Here is a 26,026-nt window from a genome sequence, read left to right on the forward strand (position 1 = left end):
TAAAAACCACAGCATTTTTTAAAAGCCAGAACAGCAAGCTAATATACTAGAGAAGTGCTACAAAGCAGGTGGAAAGCAGTAAGCATTACTGGATGTACAGTAAGCAGGTGCAAAATCTTTACTTCTCAAAGTTGTTACTGTGCATCTAAAATAACCAGTCAACTTCTAAATGGTCCTTATTGAAATAACTGAAATAACAGCTTGTTAGAAGAATATAGACAATATATATACAATTATGTGAATTAGTTACAATTGAGAATACAATGTAACACTAAATATAAACAGCAGAACCAAAAGACACACTGAAACAAAAACAAGAGATGTAGGTTCTGCTCCTGGTTTATTCCATTACCTTCTGAAGACTCCCTCTCTGTGCTCAGTAAACATTCCTATTATATAAAGCTTTCAAATGCTTTATAAAGCTCTCTTAAGAGCATTACACAACTTTTTTTACTTTTATATGCACTTTTTTTTAAAAAAATCAAAATACATATTTTTAAAATATTTAAGTACTGCAAAACCACTTTTTATACAAGTATCTGTTAAAAAAGACTTCACCAAGTTGTTCTTTGGAAGGAAAAAATAGTAGTAAATTTTCTGTAAAAATGATAGAACTGAGATTCCATTTGAAAGCTTTCCAGTCTTTCTCCCAATTATAGAGAGCCATGTGCATATTACAAACTGTCCCCAACAGTCAGCCTGATTCTACATAGTTTTTCACCATTTGATATTAGGTGAAATAGGCCGTATAAATTAATTAATTTTGTGAATTTAAGCAGTCTAAAGCTGTTCTGTGAGAGTGAAGTTCCTCAAATATGCATCAGGACACTTCAAAGTAAACCAAGGCATGAGCCAAATGGCTTCTCAGGACCACCTGGAATTCTGAAGCCACATATGCAGCCTCCAAAGAGCTGGGAGCTTCCCTGTGCTATTTTTTTGGTCTCAATCCAGGCAGTCATAATGTCTTACATGTCAGAAATGCTGCACAAGCTAGGTGTAGACCCATGTTAGAGATATTGTCTCCCGGAACTTGTTCTTTTTTTGCTAAGTATATCTCTCATCTACGAAGACTATTTGTCTACACTGGTTACAACAAACTGCGAGAAGACCTCAGCAATGATCATAGCGTATTTCAAAATGCACTTTGCATCTCTGGAATCACTGCAGCCTTCTGTGATACATCTGATGCTGTCAAGAACAGGTTTCAGGCAAAATGTTATTCAACTGACACTGTCGATACATGTTTTATCTCAGCCACATTATATTCATTGCAACGTAGCAGATGCCAAAATCCAGAAGTAGACCCAGAGGCCAAACAAAAATGACAATGTACCAACAACGGGTTCTTCAGCATTATTTGTCCATTCTCACTAGCAGACCTTCCACTCCTGTATGCTACGCTTTCACGCATCTAGCTGTAGAAGTGATAATCTGCTGTCCTGCATCAAAGAAATTAAAAAATCCCAAGACCACTTGGTAGCTATAGTACTAACAAGATTGACTCAGTGAAGGCAATTCACACAACAAAGACAGACATTTCAGTCATGCTAGTATGATCCTGGACTGTTCAAGCACAGTGGTCACACTGTTGAAGACTGCTCAGTACAAAGATATGATTATCTTAACTGAAGGACTTACCCACCTAATACATAGTCCCATAAAATCTTCGGTCTGGCTATGAAAAGCTACACTTCAGAAACCACAATAGGAGTCATCAACAAGTTATGCAATAAAAAAACAGCTTGTCAGTGTGACTCACACATAGGCTGATCACAAAAAAAAAAAAAAAAAAAAAAGAGTAAGCCTTTTACAGCATGAGATTTGTGGTAACTGTAGCTAACACAAACTACCCTGGATTCCTTACTCACAAATTACTGCACCTTCACGTTTAGATCAGCAAGAATTGTCCAAACTTTACTACTTATTCATGCCACCAAGAAAATTGCCATTCTGTATTAACCTATAGCTTCTCATCTCCTCTCAGTCTACATTCTGACCAAACAACCTCAGAAATGCAAATACTAATTTTCAACCCTCACTTCAATTTCAGGCTTGATCTATAGGAACTTTAGTTGATTATTTCTTCCAGCTAGTTCTTCATTGTTAGCTGCACTCAGTACTGTCACATTACTTTGTCAACTCAATTTTATTCTACCCATTAAATCCATCAGTGGCACACTCAAAGGTATTTAAATAGTCATCTGTAGTTAAAATTAGAAGTGCTGACAACTACATGACCATACCATTCACCGTTCATCTCCACCCTACAGCAGACATTTTGAAAAGCAAGATTCTCTGTATATTCTCACTGAAAATGTTTGAGGACACAGTTTTGAAAAGCACCAGAACCTTCTGAAATCCACAAACCAGTGCTGTCCTTTGGGAAACAGCCCTAACCAAGCAGGGTCAAGGGGGTCCAGTATTCTACACACAACTCCTCAGGCAAAAGTGTTTCTGCAGTAGTCACTAACAGAATAGGCACACCTTCCAGGAAAAGATTTGCCACTGGAGAGATTCAAATAGTGGTACAGCTCCATGCTGTATCACTCATGTATCATAAGCAGTTGTTCATTATTTGATAAGAGTGGATTTCATCTAGTCATCATTAATATTCAATGTAAAATTCCAGCTTGGGTGATCTACCCACAGCATGGTACATACACCAGCTGCAACTCCTCCCTATTACAAGGACAGGTGTATGACTGACTTTTTTTTGTTTGGATTTATGAGCTAATTAAACTCAGATTATAATTTAAAAGAAGATTTAGCTGATGTAACTACTAAGTGCTGTGGTCCTTGATGTTCTTTAATTACAGAGCCTCTGCTTGCCTACCTCTGCCCTGAACCATTCCTGCTTGCTAACCCGATTTTTAGACATAAAACTAATGAGATTGCGGGAAAGAAAAAGAAGGCTGTACAACATTTCTGCCATACTAGTTAGAACTACAGACTCAGAAAAATGCCTGGTGATAACTGGCATTGCCAGGGCAAAAGAGGGCAACGAATCTCACGGCCAACCAGGAGCAGAAAGGTTAAGACCAGAAACAGCAATTCCCATAGCATAAGCTGCCACAGAACCAAAAGCCTAGGCCAAAATCTTGTTTTGACTGTTTTACAGGTAAATGAGACAATCTACTTAAATGAATTCCTAGGTTTTTTTAGACCCATTTAAAACCTAATTTGAAAAGCATATGATAATTTGGTAATTTGCAAATTTTAGCTGCAGGTCATTTTTTTCCCCCTATCTTTTCAATCCACTTTTTAAACATTTAAAAATATCTTGTGACACACTAACATATGCCATTCTTTGAAGGGAACCTGACAAAGTCAAGCTCTGCTTTAAAGATGCACTTGTTGCTGTTCCATGTGTTAATGACAAACTCACTTTGAACCCATATCACTAAGTTGAAGAAATTCCTAAAATCATTTTTAAGTTGTTATCCAGTGAAATATTAACACCCCAACACCAGGAAAAAACATTCGATGTTCATTAATACTTGATGTGCACTTTTAATAAAAACCAGTAAGTGAAAAGATTTGTAGTCCTGTTTTTCTTTTAATATAAATCATAACAGCAACGCCATATAAATAACTGCTATCAGATACAAGAATGAGTAGGACCACATCATCATCATCTTTACCTCTTTAATTTTGTTCCTCTTCTCTCGGATATCCGGGTCTGCTGGTTCTCCACTGTTTATCCCTATAAGATTTGGTAAAGGAACAGGGGGCAGTGGCTTGCTGTCTTTCTTTTTCAACTCTTGCACTACTTTGTTCTTTTCTGTCTGAATCTCAGCTTGAATCTCATCACGCGATTTCTTCAATTTCTCCTTAGCCTCTTCCAGAGCCTTTTCATGATCTGCTCGGATCTTATTTCTCAGACGTTCCTCTTCTTCTCTAGAGACACAAATGCTAGTCAGCATCTCATTACTAAAAACACATTGCTTATAAACAAACTGCAGCTTCACAACAGAAGCCACATCCCAAGTTAGTTTACTGTAATTCTAATGATTCAGGCAAGTTTACTGAATTGTGTTAGTACACAATCCTACGCTATTTTTGCCATGAACCCCAAAAGAACAGCACACACATCCACAACGTTATTGTAGAAAAATGTATCAGAAGGGTTTTCTAGATTATGTCTCAGCACCTTTGCTTGCCTACTCAAGGATTTAGAGAGGAAAAGCCCTACATCTGTACTTCAACTAGAAGACACGTGCAGAGGCATATTGAGCAATCATTCAGTTAAAAAAAAAAAATTCAGAAGGGCTCTTCCTTGCCTTCTGTACAATAAATACATAGTACACAACTTCTCAAGATTGAAGTAACTACTGCAAAAAAAAAAAAAAAAATTGCAGCCAGTACTTTATTAATAATGCGGTGTAAGCTGCAAGGGCTGCAAACCCCACCACAGCATGTTTTGTCTTCAGTTCAGAACTCATTGTTCCAATCAGTACGGTCCATAAACCTCACAAGTTAAATGCAGAGTTAATTATAAAGCCATTTAGGAACGTAAGAGCTTTTAGTAAAGCATGATTTTGAAACTCACTGTCAATAAAACCAACATCATCTTGTTTCTAAGCACAATTTTCCATCATGATCTTTAATGATTAGTAAAAGTTCTGAGGTTCACACACAAAACGAAGACTGCTGTTTAAAGCCTGGGTTAAACAAGAGTTTATTCTAACAACAGACAAAAATGGCCCATTCCAGTCCTAAAACATTTCAAGGCATCAGAAAGATATACATCAGACTCCCAATATAACACAACCTTTTCAAGCTTCTTTAAAATATAGAGATGCTCAATGACTAATGTGAGCCAAAATAGTTGTAGGGATTTAGAACAAGCACTAGTTACAAAACACACACTCCCTCCCTGTTTCCTCCCCCAGGCAAAAATACTTTCTCCCCAAAGAGCATTAAGGAGAAGACAGTGGATAATGGAAAGGAAAGAAGGCAAGCAGCAAACCATATAAGAAATACCAAGCTTGGCATAACTGCTTTTAGGAGGAACTGAGACACTTGACCCATATCATGTGTTTTTTCCACTATACTGAAAACGTACCAATGAAAAGGAGCAACCACCATTTGGTATGTGAGAATTAGAATAGAAGAGTTCAGCTGGAAGGGACCTACAGCAATCATCTAGTCCAACTGCAACTAAAAGCCAATCCAAAGTTTACAGACAAAAATAAACACGAGATTGACAACTGTTAACCAAACACTGACAACAAATACAGGAATGTATCTATGTATTTAAATTGGGATATTTTTCCTACAAAGGTTATTAGAAATATTTGACAAAGTTATGATGAACGGGTAACATTTCCAAAGATTCAAACAAATTTTAAGTAACTCACTGGGGTGCTGTGTTGGAATATTTGGAGATATGGACAGATCTTACTGAGCTTTGCAAGTATAATAGAACTGTTTTTATTAATGTCACAGATCAAGATCATGTCACATCTGTTATAGAGCACTGCTTCACCTTTACAAAGAAAGGTCAAAGAATGAAGCTAATAATGAATTACTTGCACAGAGTTACGATACAATACTATCAGAGCAATCCCACCAGACTGGTCCATTTCCTGCAAGGTTTATAACAGTTACAGTCCTCTGCCTAAGGAGAGTTGATTTTAAGTCAAAGTGCAATAAATTAAGCTTTTAGTTCCAGAAATGCACAGTTCAAACCCCCAGTGCACTAGCCCTGACTGCTATCTCATAAACATCCAGTATATTTTAAAGTTAAAATTTATACACTACTTTGCTCCAGTCTTTAGCTTGGACTCAAAAGCTCAAATAGAGACTTTTTTTAGGCACATATTTTCTTCTCAATTTGACAAAGTCTGACATCACTTGATGTCATCCAGAAAATAACTTCCCAGTTTACAGGCCAATGTTCATAGCACGCAGGGGGAAAACCATGGTACTACAACATAAATCCTCTCAGCAAAATATATTGTTACACAAAGAGTGTTTTATTAGCCCTTACATTTTTCTTAAGTGCTATTAGGTTTGCATTTTAAAAAGTTATAGTGGCATTATTACCTTTCGATATTTCAGTACCAGAAATACAATGCAATGTTTTAACAGATGCACTGACTAAAAGGCATTCAAACTGAAGTTCTTCAGCTGCTTTTCTCAATGTGACCCACGTCACATCCATGTTTCTCCCTAACAATAAAAAATGAAGGACTGAGCTCCTCACTTTGACTATCAAATCCAAGCTCATTAACACTGTTGAACAGTAACAGTCCTTCTCTCCCTCAACTGTAGAGCAAAGAAACAACTTTCAAGGTGGCAAAAGACTAGTCTAAAGAGTGAAAAATACAAGTAATACCATTTAGGATAACTTTTACTTCTACTATGACCCATTTATGGGGGGAAGATAACTTTCCTGTATTCCTGTAAAAGTTACTCACATTCTATTGTGGCAGCAACGTGCTCAATTCAATAACAAAAGCAGCTGAAAACTACTATCAACTGAAAAATTTAAAACCATAGATTTGTAGTCTGGAAAGCTTTTCCAAGGCTAGCAGAGGGCTCTGCGTAAGATGCAGCTGGAGAGAATGAGAACAAGGTCACCAGAACGAGACATCACTCCCCGCAGTCATGTTCTCACCAAGAGACAGCACGCTGTACAGAAGCCAAAGAGATGGCTTACAGAGAATGAGAAATAGGAAGAATCAAAATACTTCAGTGCGAGGATAATGTATTTTAGAGGTAAGTTTCTCATTTTCAAAACTCAGTTTCCTGGAGGCAAGTGACAGCCTTTAATTTCTGACTAGATCTACTAATGTTTTGTTAACAGATGTTGAAATTCTTTTTGCAAAGGATCAACCATCAACCATGAAAAACCTGGAATTTTAGGAAAACAGGGTAACAATGTATCTCAGACCTCAATAAAAAGATGTTCAAGGTATATTCACATTAACCTAATTTGAAGAGGATGGTTCACAATGAGTCTGCTTTATTCATAAATAGAAATGGTTTTGGTAAAACCCATGGTTAACATGCATGTCCCCAAACACGATCCCCGTGCGAAAAAGATTAATGATGTTTGAGTGTTATAGTGAGTCTGACTCACTGAGTCACTGGTGATGTGCTTTGTGCACCTTCATGGTTTTGCACCATCAAGATCAAGTGCCATGAAGATTTTGCCTTTACCTTTCCTTTAAATTTTCAGTCCCAGGTGCTGCATACAACAGTAATAATAAAAGCTCCATCACTCTAGCAACTTCGTCTATTTCTAGATTCAAACTGCATGAAACAGCCATAAATTGGAAAACAAGTTTTGAATTCACGTCTGTTTACACTGCAGGAACCACTATATAAACATACAAAAGCTGTTGATTTCTACAGCACTATAATCCAATTAGAGTCATTAAAGAGGTTTGAATGACAGTCTACTTTCCTTCAGTCACTCAGCAGAATACGTAAATATTTGAAGAAAACACACAGCGACTCAATAGAGATGAAAAATTCTAGCGCTAACTGTATGATCAGCTCCAAGTCTTCCAGGAAATGACATTCTGAGACAAACATAAGAAAACAGTAAGATGAAGAGAAAGGTCAACAGGTATTTGAGGGAGTTTACAGGAGATAGTACAAGAGCTGCTTCTGCAGACAGATATTCTCTATGCAATTACCAATGATGGACAGCATGAGCTACAAGAAATGTCATATTCTACATTCCAGCTGAAGACATATTTTACCAAATATATTCAAGTATATGACCCTAATGGAAGAAAAAGCACACCCCTAAATACCAACACCACATGTTTCTTCTGAGTTCTTAAGCAACAAGAACTAAGTGAAAATACAGAATAAAGTTAAGAGAATGAGAAGACTGGAAATGTGTGAGCAGCTGACACCCCCCACCCCCCAAGTCACACCCAAACACCAACAAGCTCCCCATCCAGCATAAGAAAGAGTCAGCAACAGTTTAATGCACATAGATAGCCCTACATTCAAATACTCAAAGAAAAGAGACCTCCAAAAGGATCAATCTAAAAATATAAGATTGGAAAGAATCCCAGCATAAACACATATACCAAAATGTGTCAAACAGTTTCCCTATCCAACTACCCACCCCACTTCTAGGCAACATAAGCAAACTCTTAAAACAGAGTATTCTGAGTACGTCTTCAAAAACCTTACCTAACAGAAAGCTGCTGCTTCCTTCTAGTCACCCCAACAACTTACTCTAAAGTCTCAAGACAGAGGTTCAAGTACCATGAAACTACAGCAGTAGCTACTTCAAAACAAGCAATATTATTAAAAGAATCTGTAATTAGACTATTTTTGCCAGCAAGAACCATAAATAGACCTAATAATTAGAATCTGAAACTAGAAACAGGTGCAAGTTTCTTAAACACTGTGATTAACTACTCCAGCTGCTTATGCAGGAACACTGTACACTCTCAAAGAATCCACGAACTAAGTGTCATTCAGAAAAGACCACAAATTATAACACTCAATAACCAAATCACTAACCAAAACTTAATGTGCTTTAATTATGCACCCAGTAGTGAGCCTTCTGAACTTAGCAGCTACTAAAGCTTCACTTGCCAAGACAATGACTTAACATCTCTCCTATCTGCTATGACACAACAGGCTCTCTAGAAACTGAATTGCAAAAAACCAAAAATGCTTTCAAACTTCTTCGTAAGATTCAAGATCAAAAAAGAAAATAAAAATTAGAATGGAGTCAAGAAAACTGGCCACCAGCAATTGTTCTCTCACACTAAAAAGCAGAGCACTGGGTCACTATAGCAAAAGGACAAGCAGCTTATTATCATTTGGATTTTCAGCAGATAGATATGCAAGAACTGTTAAAGCACATAAAGATTTGTGTAAGTGTCATCCAGAAACAAATCCCTGTGCAGAAATTCTGAACTTCTACCCTTTTGTCAAGTTTAATCTTCAACCAGAGGCTACTTTCAGAGACACAGTGAAACAAAAAGGTAGGCACTAATTAAAAAAAAATATATATATATATCCTTGGGAGTCAGTGCCTAAAAAACATTTCACATGTTAACTACAAAAGTTGCTTTTCCTTCCAATCTTGCAGCATACACGATTTTATAACATCCACACATATTACAACCCCATCATGTTCTCCTAGTATTGGGGAAGATACATTCATGACACACAAGGACACTGGAGATATATATACTGCCCCTCACTGTCCAGAAAATTAACCCAAATTGCAGATTCCTTGAGTGGTTTCTTTTAGAGAAAGGTGATGGTAGAATTTATTTCTAGCAAGTGGTTAGATTTGCGTATGACATGGGTACTGCTCCTCAAACACAAGGAACATGAGACAGACTCCTTATCCAAGCCCTCTTATCCCTCTCCATCAAGTTTCAGAAGTTTTTCCTTTTGCCATCACACTTCCCCTTGACCTTTTTCATGTTCCTGTTTCCTGCCTTCCTTTACTATTATTTGTCCCAACTCAGGGCTCTGCTAGCTTGCTTCCTTGGTCTTCTAGAAAGGCATGGCCGCCACTCTGAACACCAGTCCTCCTCACTTTGCATCATTCAACTTCTTCAGGCCACGCCAGGGAGAGGAGAGAATTAACTCACTGACACAGGCACTCTCCTTTAATCCTAAATACCCCCTCTTAAATTCCATGTAGACCTCCTCCAAACAAAATTTCCTTCCGCTTACGTGCAATAATGATGTCCCTAATTGATCCCTTTTGCTGCCAAGTCTTAGACCACGAATCTGGGCCTTCAGCCACCTCCGTCACTGCTCTCAAAAACTCTCATCTCTATGACGGCACCTCACAGATCCTATTTCAGATCTGCTCTCTTGTCTAAACCAAAACCTCAGTCTCTGACATTTCTTTGTAGATAGCTGGGTGTCACCTTCAAGCAAAATGAACTGTAACTTAACTTTTAATCTTCCTCCCACATCTTTTGTTCAGCAGTGGAAACTTCTCCATTGCCCAGATTGCCAGTGTCTGGGCATTCTTCCCACTTCCTAGAACGTGACTACACCTAAATTTTTCTGCTTAACTTCCACGTATTTAAAATGCAGTCTTTCTTAACCCATACAGTTAGAAGCCCTCAGAGCTGGATCTTGTTCTGTTTATCCAGCAATTCTGTTAGGAACACAATCCACTTAACTACTTGCAACCTTACGTTGCCTTTCAGTATTTTTTTTCTGCAAAACCTGCAATTCATTATATGTGTTTTTCTAGGCACAATAGAAAGAAAACATGGCCACTTCTAGATGTCTGATATGTTAATTCACAGATTTCCATGCTGATCATTAAAGGCCACTGCTGCTTGTTACTCCTGTATCTGTCTCTACCCAATTGTTTTTCTTTGTCTTGTAATTTAGGCAGGGCCTTTGGAAGCAGCTCTGGAATGAGGACAAGTGAAACCCTTGGGGAATATATTTAGAGAGAATTTAAAAAACACAGATTGAATGGGCACATAGAACTTGCAGAAGGGAGTGAAGAGTTGAAGCACATCCCTTATGCATGAAGACCAAGCCCTCTGCAAAACTACAAGCCAAAAAATTCCTTACTATTGTTAGGTATCTTTTATAAGGTTTTGGAATGTAGCCAGAATCTTCATAAATCATCATAAGATAATACACCCAATTAAATACTTCATTAACAAAGTGCATTAGCATATAAGACATCTCCTGTTTTCTTTTACAACAATAATAAAAAGTATAAAACATAGCTTCCGGTTCAGAACAAAACAGTACAGATTCCACTATCAAATGTAGAATATGTGTAACTTATGAAGAAAAAAAAAAAAAGACATGCAGGCAAGGGGTCATCCTTCAGGAATTATTTGCTTCCATGTTATGAATGTTAACATGAGCAGAACTGGGAAAATTTATCTTGAGATTTTGTCAAGTGCTGTGACCATTAGCAAAGGAATGTGCTCCTCACCTCTGTCTACAGCAGCCATGTAATCCCAAGCGTCAACTCAAAAAAGGAGGGTGCCAAGCTCAAGTTAATGGTTTTCTTGGGACCTGCAAGCACTGTCATAGCTAGTATAGTCAACTTAAGTTTTACTATGGAGGAAAGGTAGATGCTTTCTGCAAACACTCCAACAGTTGCATTCATATTAGCAGCCAGGCATTTGTCAACGCCAAGAAGGGTCACTAGAGACTACGTAAGCATTTTAAGCTCACATGAAATTTCTTAGTTTTGTAGTTACAGTATCAGCTGAAACAGATTTTCAGAAGAAGCAGATCAACTATTTCAGGAAGAAATATGATACTTTAAGACTACAACAGCAACGAATGCAACTTTCATTAGTGAGGAGCAAATAAAAATATAAATTACACATAACACTTTACACAAGTTTTCAACTACATATAAGCAAACTCATTCAGTTTTTAGTGTCTTAATGTCATTCAGGTACGAAAACACTTTGTTAGGAAAAGCGATAGATGCGTAAAGTTCAACAATGTTGAGTTTTCAATCACTACAGCTCTATCAAACGCATCTCATTTAGATCCTTTCTGCTTATACGATGTAAAAGAATACAATTACATTTGCCTCACAGCACTAACATATAATCAAAAGCAGGCATTATTTCAGAATTTTTGCTGATTAAAGAAACTTCATTTAACAGCTGCAGCTAATTACTTCAGTGCAGAATATTAAGCCTCTGCAGAACAAGGTCTTAAATTTGATTGTCAAAGCACTTACAATGCTAATATAGAGGAAAAAAAATTCTTTTTTTTTTTTAGGAATCAATCTTACTTCTAGAAAAGGACACTGAAAAGCCTAAGTCTTACTAAAAGTTTATGAAATTTAAGATCTCTTCATGTTTTATCAGGAAGCCTGAATGAGAAGAATGTTGCTACTGGCCCTGTGTAAAAGCATTTAAAATAGGTTCCTGTCTCCCAGCACCATACTGACTGGAGCATCACATCTTCCTTTCCAATTAGTACCCCAATGAGACAGATTTTTTTTTTTTTTCTTAGTAATGAAGATGGAAGAACTTTACAAGAAGCAGGAGTGAAAAATACATATAGACTATAGGAATAAAAAACAGAAAAAGAAATCAGTATCGAACAAGAGAATTGGGTAGGATAAAAAGTTAGAAATTAGCAAGATAGTAAGAACAAACTGGAAATAGAGAGTTTATTTTGATGTGGTATTCAAACAGCACCAAACACTAGTAGGATAATTTTAATTCAAAATTGCAGAAGCCTACTACAATTAACAATGTCGAAACACAGAATTTTCTACTACAAATCACTCTAGGTATCCAGGTATCACTCTAGGTTGCTGAAAACACTGCTGTTGTACAAGTTTAGATATATATGTAGCAATGTATTTACACTCTACTCTCCACAGTCAAGTCTAGGACAGTATGGACAAACATCTTGCATACTATATTATTTATTGCTATAAAAGACAGTTTGATCAAGGAAGAATAATATATAGCTGGTCCTGTGATACTGAGAAAGCAATGAACTGGATTCTCACGCAAGAGCAATGCATCATCTCTGCTTCCTATTAAAGAAGGCATCTTACAAATAAGCACATTTAGATATAGGACAAAGCAGTCCTGCTGATGCTGATGGCACAGATCAGATACTGAAGCATATGCTCAAGCAGAAATAAAAGGAACCAGAGCACTCCCATTACACAGCAGCAAGCTCTTAAATATTATGTCCAGTCTGCTACTACTGCCAAAGACTAAGTTTCCAATAGGAAAAAAAACCCAAAGAGACAAACCCAGCAACACAAGCCAGGAAGGAAAATAAGAGTGGTGCATCCTACGATTTGGCATATATCACAAAAGTTGCTGCAGAGTCTGAAGCATTACTATATTTTCCATACCACTCAAAGCTCATCTTTCTCACAGGTCATCATGCTATAATCTTTACAAAAGTTGTTTTTCTTTATTCTACACAGAATTAAATATTTGTAAACACTCGTTTTTCACAATGATAAAAACAAACCTGCATTGATAGCAACTTTTTCCCTGGAAAACCACAGTCCTACTTAAGCTGCCCAATATTAAACAGAATCCTGAAGCTAGCTGGACTTAGGTGGCTAGTGTTATAGATTCAAACACCTGAAAACCAGTGAGATTACTGGTTACTGTTACACCTTAATTCTCACCCTTTAGAACACATGAAGAGCCATATTAAAGGTGCATGTGCAAGTGTGGAACTGGCACTTCATACACTACTTAACATTTTAACATTCTCTGGAATGAAAAGTTTTGGTTTTTCAAAAATATAATTCTTAGATAATTTTTTACCTAAAGAAAATGAATCATGGGTCCCTTTCTGTACAACAACAGCAACTGTTTCAGTATATGCTCTAGGGAAACTTGCACTATGTTTTCAGCACTATAGTGCTGACTTGCTACTCCTTCACCCTCTGTACTAGCTACGTTGCCTGAGAGTTGTGCCAAGACGGAATGCTGGGTTCATAACCTTACATTTGTCCAGGAAATTTGAGAGGGGATGGGGACAGAAACAAGAACGAAGTGACAACAACGGAACTCCAATCATATATGTGCATCACACACAGCATCCTTGCTCTCCCTTATTTCCTCATCTTCTTTGCCCCAGAATTACAAATCCCCCTTCCGCACATGAGACTCCCAGAAGAGGAAAAAAGGTTCCTGGAGGCATGCAGAAAATCTTCAGGACTGACTGAAAGGACCCAAATAGCCTCCAGAAACCGAACAAGTTTTAAGTAGGAGCCTTAACCAGCTGAGAAATTCCTTTTCCTTCTGCATACCTACATGGTAAAGAAAAGGAATTTCTTAGCACATCTATTGATTATAGCATGCTCTTGTCCAGATAGTTTAGCTCAGTAACAGAACATGTGATATTAGTTTGACTAATAAGCTACGAAGAGTTTTCTAACATTTCACCTGAGGTAGAGGAACAGCAAAATATGAGAGAACATTTAAGCAAGAGAAACAGGACTTTAGCTGTTTACCTTCACAAGATACAGCTTGAAAACTTTTGTCCAGCAGATATCAAAGCTTGCTGAAATCACTATGTAAGAATGTCACAGAGAAAGCTGCATTAATTCCTTGCAATGGGAAGTGCTAAATATAAACATATTAAATACTTAATATACCAGGATAGCCTCACTCTCCACATGTGGTAGGACAGATGATGCTTCTGCGACATTCCATGTAGACATTATAAGCTTGTTCTAAAATGAAAGAACAAGAGGGGACATACTTGAAAAGAATTTGCCCCCCCCAAAAAACCACCAAAACACCCACACTAAATGTGTGAGTCCAGGAAGAACAACAGTAGAAAGAAGATAACCCCTGATCTACTCTTGTTTTGAAAAAAAGACCAAGCAAACCATAAAACAGACCAAGAAGACTTTTCAAGCAACACAATTAAAAAGCAAACACCTCTGTTAACCCACTTTTATAATTAACTTGATTTTATTTTGTTAAGAACAGAGCTTCAAAGTTTCATTTAGTTTCAAATAACAATCAGAAAAAAATATTACTGTGAGCAGTAATATTAGGCTGACTTTTGAAAGTGTCAAGTAAGTAACCTTAAGAACAGAGCTTGGGACACTAGAAAAGAAAAACAGTGTGCCAAAAAACTTTTGCTGTATAGAATTGTGTTTGGGGGTAGGGGGTGTTTAAGGAAACTAAGAAGCAGCACTCACTAAAAATTATGAAAATCACTTTAATGTCCTAGTGATACAAAATGGTTAAGGCTGGAGATTTACACCCATAAGAGACTCCACCATTTGCACTCATAGAGGATGACAGACTCCTGCTATCAGTTACTATGTAGGTCAACAACAGAGGAAGAGAAACATACCTTGACAGGGTTTCACACATATCAGCTTGCAGCAGGAAAAAAAAGACTCCAGCTACAGTTTCACATTATATTTAAGATGATTAATACCTAGCTACTGCCAAGTGAAAGGTCCCACTCAGCCTTGCACCAGCTCTGGCACTTGTCAGCGGCTGGTGAACCGATTGAGGGTCTTAACACAGCTAGACTATCTGGGGGCTTCGTAGTGCTCTCCTGGGCATTTGTTTGTTCTGAGCTTTTTTGCATGGACTTAGCTCCCTGAATTAGCTGATGGTGGGGTCAGATGACATCCAAAGCTACCACGGGTAAAGAAGCAGGAGCAATCTTCTCTCTACAGATTAGTCCACACAGCATTTCCCTTAACAGAGCCTGCCAGAGACAAATGTGTAAATTGTAGCTTTAAGGTGACTGGTATAACAAGAAATAAAATTTAACTGTAGAGCTCTGAGGTAAACAGTCAAAGCCAACAGTAATAAGGCAAGGATCTGCTGGAAACTGAGGACAACTGGATGAAACCATGGTGAGATAAACAAACTGACTGGACAGCCCACACACCATCTAGAGCAGAGATCACCAATGCAAGCACAAGCCGTGGCAGGTTAAGCTTTGGGAAGTTCTTCTGACAAACTCAGAGGAGACCCATCTGCAGACCCAACTTCCAGTCAGAGAGGAGATGACACTGCCTTCACCATCTGCCCCAGGTAGAGAAGTCCACCTGTGTGGACTGGGAAGAGAATATCCCTGGATGAGTAAGAGTTGCCCACCATCAGCACGGGTCCCCTCTCCTGATCACCAGCCAGATAGCGCACAGGAACGCAGCCTCCCTGGTGTTGTTGCAGTGAGTCACTGATGGCTGGAAAATTAGTGGTTCTGTAGAAACAAGTCAACTAGCATGTGAAAGATTCTTGTATGTCCACACATGCTGCTGATTTATTTGGTTAAAGATTGGTTGTGTATGACCACAGCATTAATATGATCAACAATAATAGTTGGAATATTGGTTTACATAATAAAGGATATTTTAAGTCTGTATTCCTTGTATTGGTCACCATCTCTGTGCAAATCATTCTTTTAAGTTTCAGGGTTTTAGTTGCCCTGCAAAAGCAAGCTCCCTTGCTCCTTATGCCGGTACTCAGGAGACCAGGCAACAAGCCAGTCAGCCAGTGGTGAGCTGAGCCAGCTGAAAAAATCACTGATCATTTCAGGCCAAATCAGGTCTCCTAACTGGCTGACCGCCCAAACACTGCTGTTGGGATAAGGATATAGGCAAGATTAAATGGCTGGGGACACAGCAGAACAGGACATGAGCGTCAGGTGTTAGAGACCTGCATGTTCAGGGATGTTAAATTAGAGCCCAAGCTACAAGGACCATGTTTTCTGCATACAAACTCACATGGCCATTACCCACAGTCATTCCCTCCTCTACCATCACCTCTATCCCCTCGCTCAGCCATATGGTTTCCTCTCCTCTAGTTTATCCCAATGATACTGCTTCCTCCATCAGATAAGAGTCACTCCCCACCATCCCAAATTTTATTTATGCCTTACTGAGCACCAACTTGCTTCAAGTGTCTCCTCTCCCCAAGGCCACTCTGATTAGTCTTTCATAGTTCACTCAGCCAATGCCTCTTCTTATAACTCAGACAAACAACGTTGATCTTTTTCTACTTAGGGAAAAAGGGGCAGAAAGCAAAAGGCACTATTTCACAGTCATCCCACTCCCTTTTATTTTGCTCTGCATGCAGTTCCCATCTCCAGGTTCCAAAGAAACAAATTAATTGCTGCTCCTCACCATGACCAAGGCCCTGGCTCAATTTCCCCCTCCAGATTCCTGTTCCTAATCAGGTACTTTTTTCCCTTTTCCACCCCCTATACTGGAAAAATGAGAATTATATTAACTGAAGCAATGTCCTCTTCCTGATGTCTGTGTTCAAAAGGGGTACCACAGGAAGTATGGTAGCTCCCTCCTTTTATACCATGAGTCTTCTGCACAGCCTGATCTCTAGCAGTAAACCACAAGACTCTCACCGACTGAAGAAAAACAGCTGGAGAAAGTTAGCAATTTAAAGCAATAGCCATGATATTAGTACGGTCTTAGGCCCAAAAATCTCAATTGTTCAAATATAAAATAAGTTGACAGCAAAAATACACATAAAGAGAGAAAGGCTATTGCAAAGTGGAAGTAGCAAATAGTGTATAATGTAGACTCAGAGATGGCAAACTTTCAGGTAAGCAGATGGTACTAGACTTCTCTGCACGGGAAACCCCCTGGCAGGTCCTACAGAGCTCTAACAAAGTGACTACCCTCACACAGATGTTCTGTTGATGGAAGCTACCACATTTCCATAATGCTATTTTAACTCGCCCAGCCAGAGTTGCTTTGCACATCCCAGAAGCAAGAGTGCTTTAAATGTCATATTGGAAGTTCAGGCATACTGCTCAGATTTATCTTCCTCCTCCACCTATAATTGTTACCATATAGCTAAATTGATACCTCTATATCAGTGCATTTAAAATAAGAATGGTAGTCAACATGCAAGGTACCGTAAGCCATGCACTAAAATGTTGTATGGCAAAGAGATTGAAGAGGAAGAAGAGGAGGAAAACCCTGGGATCTACCACGAGACCGATATAAGCTCTTCGTTACAGGGAAACAATACTACTAGGGGTGTGCAGCTTAGTCCAAACACAGATCTACAGCAATTTCTCTTGACTTGCTCCTCTCACCACCAAGAAACAGTTATGCATAACCCTCCTGGCTAATACAGCATCAGTGCTAGTCAATTAGCCTTGCTGTGGCATGGGAGCAGCATTTAATTTATCTGAAAGATGCAGATCAGCTCTTTGCACCGCAGGACTGCCAGGATCACACCACTCCCCACCACTCCCTTCCCTCTATGTGGCAGCAGTTTAAAATGTAGCCCTGCTTCACGGAAACTGGAAGAATTATGGGGCAACAACAGAAAAAAAAAATTAATTTTAACTCGGTCTCAGAATATCAATAGCTTTCAGAGGGTATTTTGTGACAAGCTGTGAGAAAAACCCAGACAGGACAGGAGCCGCAGGCAATGTTCCGTTGTTAAACACACTCCTTACTTATTTCAGGGGAAAAAAACCAAATATATATATATATATCACTTATACTGTGAGTCAAAAGGATTTCATATGAGAGGACACAGACTGCAGTGTGGATATACTTTTAACAGTAATATTGGATTAATTAAAATAGAAATACTCTAAAAGTTCTAAAAATACTCTAAAAAAAGTTCTTCTCCCATACAGCACCGCTGGGACTGGTTAGAAGGAAAGAACATCAGAGCTTTATACCTCTCTACTTAGCAAATCAGCCAAAACAGTAACTAAAGATAGAGCAACAAAATACCTGGAAATCATGACGTACAGTCTAATCTGCACTGTTCCACAGAGCAAAACTGTATCTCATTACTCCCAAAGTTCTTTAATCTTGTCAATAACGCAGAGGATGAAAGACAACTGTGTGACAAATTATTTAGCCTTCCAGGTGCTTTTAATAAGTTTCCACATTAAAATAATCCACCCTGCTAATAAACTACACAATTTTGATTCAAGAGACAGATAATTAGGTGTTGGGGTTTTTTCCACGTAAAAAAGACCAGAAGAGCAACACTGGATCAGTAACTCCCCACCCAAAAAAATATAACAATGCAAGGCTCACACTTACATGAGCTCAGTACACTTATGAATATGGAAAGCAGTTTTCTGCGCCTCAGAGGAGAATACAGTTCCCATCACGGAATCACAGAAATGTTGAGGTTGGAAGGAACCTCTGGAGGTCATCTGGTCCAACCCTCCTGCTCAAGCAGGGCCACCTAGAGCCAGTTGCCCAGGACCATGTCCCGAGAGCTTCTGAATATCTTCAAGGATGTAGATATCATTACCATAAATTATGTAGTGGAGTTTCCTCATATGTGAGCAAACTGCAGAGAATATGAGTGATAACCTTCACTCTCAAAAAGATACCTTCCCAACTGCAATGTCTTCCCAACTGAATTGACAATATTGTTGACAGCCAACCAGGTTAGTAAAATCCAGCACATAGCTGTGGCAGGTACACCCGCCCTGATAGAAAGTGAAAACTCTCTGGCCATGGAAGAGAGGAAAAAACCCAGAGGCCATGGGTTGGAAGCTGAACTGCCCAGCGATGCCACGTTACTGTCAGCAGGTACACACATCAGGAATAGAGAAGTGTTGACCCTCGGCCAGCGGGGATTAAAATGACCATCTATGACCACAGGCCAGATTCGATGAGGGTATAAACGGGGCCCCTCCAGAGGGCATTTTGAGCCAGTCCTCCTCGGAGCAGTGGGTCTGCAGTCCAGGACTCTCCCCTTGGGTTGGGACGCTGCCCTAGGTAACTCCTTGAGGTTGAGAGCCCTCATCTAGGTGAGCAATATGCACATTTTGAGTCATCATTTCTAAACCTTAAGAACTCTTAGGTCAGCTGTGTAGTACTAATTCCCCTTACATCATTGAGCCTGTGTGTTCACTAATGTTATTGGAGTTCTAACTGACCTCTTTTATTGAAGAATAAAATCTGGTTTTAACACCTGCTTGATTTGATTGCACGTGTCTCCGTGACAGTAGTCTAAGGAATGACTGACCCATAAAAAAAGGTAAGGATGTTAGCATCACGATGGTAAATGCAACAGAAGGCAAAAAAAAAAAGTATAAAAGAGGAAATTGTGATGTGTAAAATACTCTTACACATTACAACCGAGTCAGTTAAAGACAACTTGGCATTCTTTGGGAACTGCTGAGCAGATCTTTGTTCATACGCATCTGCAATAAATATACTGTCAGGACACAAGAAGTGAAACAAAATACAGCAAACGAGCAATGTTTCGGTAGTATATATAGAGAGAACTCTAGTATAGTAGTACATCTAGTATATACATCTAGAACTATCATGGATGTTTTTCATAAACCTACAATAAAATTAACAGATTAAACTAAAGCAATGAAATGTTGATTAACAGCTATCAGTGCTATTTCCAGTACCAGTGAAATACTTTAATATTAAAATGTTTTACAGACTACATATACAGGGTTTAGATGTATGCAACAATAGAGGAGTTGGACACAAACTACTCTTGACGTGACCAACACAGAAAATACACAGAAGTACCGTAGCCCAGAACATGAACCTAAAACAACCGAAGAGCTTGGGATATAAAATGTCTCAGCGATCTGACCTTTGAATTATCTTCATCAACAGACTCTCAGATTTTTCAGAGAGCTTTATAAACCGTACATAGTACACTCTGTGTTATCTTCCTCTGTTAATTTGCTTAATACAATCACATATACATCCAGCATGTAAAGTCAATTTTCTTCCTTCTCCACCATTGCTGTAGTCAACTTTCTAAATTCCCAGCAACAAAATGCAGCTCATGGACAGTTGTAGTCATATGTTTGATTCCTCTAAGATTAAATTAAAATCTGTTTCATTAACTCAAATGATTATGGCAACTTCCTTACCTCCTTCATGTAAAAGAGGTCATTTCCCTAACAAATATGTTATCCATAATATAACAGTACATAATTAAGAAAGAGATGACTCAAACAAGGTAACATTGTTGATTTGACTAATGGAAACTCTGGAACTAGAAAACAACCCACAACTCTTTCCTTCAGTGGCTATAGGCAACAAAATCATGTTTATTTTGAGAAGTTCAGACCCAATAGTTTCAAACATTCTGGTCCAGAGTAAACAAGCATGCAGTCCCAAGATCACCAAACCAAGAGATTCAACTCTTTATGACCCAAAGTCCAGCGTGACCTTGGGCTCCGCTCCACCAAAACCAAACTGTTACTTTATGACAGGATACTTTCACAGCTGTAAGCCACAAAAGGTAGGAAAAAGAGTGAAACTGCTGAGACACCAACTTAATTCAAGAGAAAAATATTGACTCCAAAAGGCATAAAATCTGAAAAAAAAAAAGGGGAGTTGGAATATGTTGACTCAGCAAGATCAAGAATCAACCCACTCCAAGAATCAAAGGAGGTTGATATTTTCCTACCTTACACCTTCCAGGCCAGCAGGGACTCATCGAGTTGGTAAGCACACTAATCCTCAGTAAATAGCCTGACTGGCAAGGCTCTCTGCACAAGCCAGCAAATAATTGCTGTGTATCTCCTGCCTGAAGAACCTCTGTGTATGCTAGAAGGTGCCAAATGCACACCCATGGCAACTTTATAGAGAAAGACTCTATTTCTGAAGATTAATGCTGTAGCAAATGCCACATCCTTGCAGCCATGGTCATGCATGGAAGTTAATATTAGTTGGAAGATCTTTCCAAACCTAAAGATGCTGCAAAATCAAGCACTCAGACTAGGAAATGTCACCTTCAGTCATTATTGGTTTGGATTCCAGAAAGAAGGGATGGGAGAAAAAATAAAGAACACAAACCATGGTATTTAAGATGGCTGTCAAAGCCTAGTGTAGCTTCCCTTCTTGAGGATTTCTTAAGTTTTATGGAGACTTTTATTTAGTCTTGCTTCTCAGAGGTTAAAGTTCAGTCATTCTTAATGGGTTAAAAGAACATGAGGCCATATTAGCCATCCATCACCACAACGTGTCGGGACCACATCTAGCCTTTGTGGGAGAAAGGTCGGGGCAAAGGCTATCTGTGATCTGAAAAACAGCACGGCATAAAGGAACATAAGAAAAAATTCCAGGTTATGCTTCCATCCAACTCCTCCTATCCTTCCCTCCCCTCTCAGCCTTCCCATCTCCACATAGCGGAGAAGATAGTGATGTCTCAGACTCCACGACCATTGGACAGCACTTGCCACCTTCACAGCCCTGTTTTATTTCAACTGTTGAGCACTGAACTGAAAACAGCAGGGTCAAATTGCTAATAATAAGCAACCGATTCTATAAAAAGGAGAGGTAGAGCAAAAACTGAAAATATAACACCAAAAACCGTCTGCCACAAATGTTTTTGAACAGTTTGATGTAAACATAAGGCTTTCTAAATCTCAAAAGACATTCTATTTTAAGCATTATTGAACCCACCTGAAAGCTAGTGAGGCAAGGTTATGGCTGGTGCAGTTTAAGGCAATTTTTCAAGGCAGCTTGGAAGAACTCTACTTGCAGTCCGCGCAGTTTCCAGAATTTTTTCTTATTAACAGAAGTCAGATAGAAAAATGAATTTAAGTATCAAATTTAAGGAATACTTTGATTTTTTTTATGCTTCCACATATTTTCTAGTTACTAGAACACTAGACAATATTACATAGTTTGCTTTCTTCTAAAAATTCCATACTATGAACCCATGAAGGTTCAAAACAAAATTGCTAGGGAAACAAAGAACAGCAAGTAATTACGACTTACTCAAAAATCATACACACCACTTTGGAGTTCAGGCGGGTTGTTGGTTTGTTTACTTGGTAGTGTATGAAAGGAAGCTCCATAGATGATTCCCTGGAGTTTTTTCCTTTCAAACTCAAAAGGCACACTAAATTTTTCCAGGATCGCCACCAGCAAATTCTAGAGTATGAAAAATTTTGAATAAAATGACATACCTTAATGGACTAAATCGCAATCTTGTGCTGGGGATTGATCAGGTGACTTGCGTCAGTATCTGAACCTCCCAGACCAAGGAAAGGTGGCATTTTCTTTGCAGTGCCCTAAGTTTCTCCTGCAAGTGTTCCTGCAGGTTACATTACCACTTGAAACGTCACATATTTCATTGAGCATAATGATTCAGGCACCTTGCCAAATTGACACGAATATGTCAAGCCTCATTTTTCTTTGTAATAGCAGTAGACTGGATGATCTAGTCCCACTGTAGTGTGATGGCCAGATGCTATTCTGAGAAAATTATGTCTAAAGAGGGGACGGGGCGTGTCAAGCAAACAGCTATGCATAACTCCAATAGCATATCCATCTGAATAAAATTAGTGCTCAAGTGATTTATAGAAACCAAAATAAACATATCAAAAGACTGCAAATGTACCAAAAAACAGAGCAAACCAAGGACCTGGGGTTCACATGTTGTGTTACTAACAAACACAAAGTCACCATTAGGTATTTGACTGAGTCAATAATCTGTTCCCATCGCCTACTTTGGCCAGCAAGCAGCTATCAAATGCGGCAATGCCAACAAAGGACTGGGTAAAAGCCAGCCAGAAGCATTCCAGGTTCTCTTCATCACTAGTTTTTTGTTGTTGTTTTTCACATCAAGTAATACCAAGAATGATGGGGTGATATGGGGGTTTTTGTTAGGTTTTGGGTAGGGTTTTTTGGTGGGGTTTGGTGGGTTTTTTTTAAAAAGAGCTTCCTTTGGTTACCAGTACAACTTTGAATGATTCCAAATCATTCTGTTCACCAGTATCACTACAAGAAAAAGCTGAACCAAGTTCATAACAGAAGTTATTTATAAAAACTTCCAGTAGAAAAATCAGTCACCTCATTAGCCATTGGTTTTAAAGTTTCACATGCAAGTATTGAAATGACAGCAGTGACAACGGATTAACCGCTTCACTAAGCAGTTTATAGATATCACATATACAGATACCTTGGTATCCTTCCATAGGTATCAGTCCCTCAGTATAAGAAAGTTCCCAGACATGTTATAAAACTAAAAAAAAAAAATTCTCAGTTATCAGGGTGACAGTTATTGCAGTACAGTTAAGTTCCCTTCCATCATCTGGGATGTGAATTAGTAATTCATTTCACACAGAAACAGGCATAACATTCATACTCTATGAACTTTTCACTGCCCTGATCTGGACCAGCTTAACAATTATAACAGCTAGTAGATCCAACTTGACTGTTTTTAAGTACCTAAATCAGTATTTTTAACAGTTCAGAGTAACAACAACCAGTTAAAATAATGTGCAAGATATAGTGATAAAACCAAAGTTAAAAATTTGTTTTAATTCTTAGCACTATTTCTCATTTGTTTTGAATTTTCCTATTTACTGGAAAATGGCTGTTTCACAGACCCATTAATATTTTAATTGCCGTGGATTCCATTATCTCTAGAAGGCAGCATTATTCACAAAAGTAGAAATTTGAATTCCTTGAACACCCTTTATAACATCAGAACTCCATGATGCAGAAGAGCCCACTTACCCCTCTGCAGTATTTTCTTCTCCAGAACACTGTGCATTGCAATTCAGAATTCAATACATGTGTTACTTAATAATTTGGAGAACACTTTCCACTCAAATAGAAGCCAACGACAGCAGAACAGATGCCTTTAGGAAACTAAGGATGTGTGATTATAGCACTGGGAAAACAGACACATGCTCGCATCATCTGCAATTATTAAGTTTAGAATTAAACAGTCTTCATTGTTTCCAAGATAAACCCGATTAACAAGAGATTTAAAAGGTCACTAGAAACATGGTTCTTAGTCAAACTAGTTCACGCTATCATTTTTTCAGGACTGAATTTTCTCTTTCTTTAGGAAAAAAAAGGGGGGGCAGGGGGGAGAAAAATATCGTATCTTATCCAGGAAAATAACTGCCCTCTTCTCCAAGAAGCATCTTTCCCACTACTTTTGCCATCTCAAACAAGCCCAGAGAGTGGTGAGTGTTTTTTCAAGTTTTGTTTTTAAAGCACAGAGCAAATTTTATGTCATAAAAGTAATGAAAACAAGCAGGAAGGTTGTGCTCCAGAAAGTCAGCTCTGGATTATGATTTTTTTAAATATACTACAGAAAGGATGCAAGCATTCTGGAGCAAAAGCAGATTCCCTAACTTGCATAGGGAAAGTAGTAAATAGCACTCAAAATGTAATACATCTGTAAAGGCGTATTACACATCCAGAAAAGTCTGCTGAAGAAACAGCACGTGCTGTAAGCTATTCTTACGAGCCAACAAACCTAAACCATGAGTACAACCCAGTGTATTCAGCACAAGTTTACTCATCCAGCAGGATATTCAGAGCAAGAACATGGCAGATGCGATCCTCCCCTTCCCACTGCAGGATTTAAGGGATATGCCACTCGAACAGACAAGATGGTTTTTTTACCCTTTGTGAGCACATTCAGTTTGATCCAATAAAAAGTAAAACGGATTAGTTTGATTTACCACTGATGGTCACCTGCTCATAAGTGGCCTGACTGTACACTTCAGCAGTTAAAACATGTCAGCAGATCCCAGAGAAAAAGGATAACAAATTACTGAGACGGAGAAACTACTTATGCAGCTTGCCTGTGCAAACTTCAAATGCCTTGCTGGCCTACAAACAGTGCTAAACCTCAGCTGAGATGAATGTCATCTTGCAAAAGCCTTCCAAGTTGCTACCAGCACACATTAAATGTGAAAATTGACATTTCTGCGTGCTGGTGTTAATAGACACAAAGTAATCTCATTTACGAGCTCTTAAATCATTATGCAGCAAGAAAATAGTTGCATCGTATGCACTCCCTTAAAGCTGTAATTTTGCTCATGCCATACTGATCAGATTACATAACGTTAAGCCAAATGAAAACCTCAAACTTGCTCTCTTGAATAGCATCACAGAAAATAGCTACCTGTCCATTGTAAGCCTCAATGGCAGCACTACAGCAAGGAGTTGGAGAAGCATTTGCAAAATCCTCTGGTGATTTAAGAGGTGACTACCAAGTAAGAAAGCACATAAAACATTAATGAAACTAATGCTGAATACCATATGCAAGGTAATCCAGTTCATGACTTTGCATAATAAAAATATTTAAAAAAAATTAAGGCAGCAAGACAGAATCATAAACACAAGTCAACATTTGGGCAAATAAATCCTGTAAGGAGGAGAACTAATGTATCCCCATACTTCATGCATCAGTGGCCTTTAGCTTTCTGTCCTAATGTTTCCTACCGCCTCAGTAACGCACCCCATCGCTAGTAGCACCCCATAAAACCCAGCTCTTTCCTGCCACAGGGTTAATTTCCAACCACCCTTCTCCAGCGATCGGTGAAGAGCAGAGGACACGAGCTGCGGCTCGTTCAGAGGTACACTTGTGCAGACGGACTAGCAGCAGACCAAGTACCACAAATGACTCTGCAGCCCATAGCTGTGAATCTTCCTTCAGCACTGTCCCTATATAAGGTCTTTCACCCAGCACTGAGATACACACAAGATACAGAAACATACTTATTTGGACAGGTCACCCTTTGCTGCTGATAGATGTTACGGAAGATAAAGAGGGAATAGAGAACAGCACAGGGTCAGTGAGCCCTACAGGTGAACATATAG

The 26,026-nt window shown here is 38.7% G+C and overlaps 1 protein-coding gene across 2 annotated transcripts in view; it reads right to left on the reverse strand.

Annotated features, from left to right (window-relative positions):
* Window positions 1–26,026, reverse strand: part of MAN1A2 (mannosidase alpha class 1A member 2) — a 147,713-nt gene that overhangs the window by 113,720 nt on the left and 7,967 nt on the right. For both annotated transcript variants that reach the window (XM_052794200.1, XM_052794201.1), the window contains exon 2: window positions 3,642–3,897. In XM_052794200.1, coding sequence (XP_052650160.1) covers window positions 3,642–3,897 — 256 coding nt within the window. The remainder of the gene's footprint in view (window positions 1–3,641; window positions 3,898–26,026) is intronic.

The sequence above is a fragment of the Harpia harpyja genome, chromosome 8 (assembly GCF_026419915.1).
Source record: "Harpia harpyja isolate bHarHar1 chromosome 8, bHarHar1 primary haplotype, whole genome shotgun sequence".
Taxonomy (NCBI): Eukaryota; Metazoa; Chordata; class Aves; order Accipitriformes; family Accipitridae; genus Harpia; species Harpia harpyja.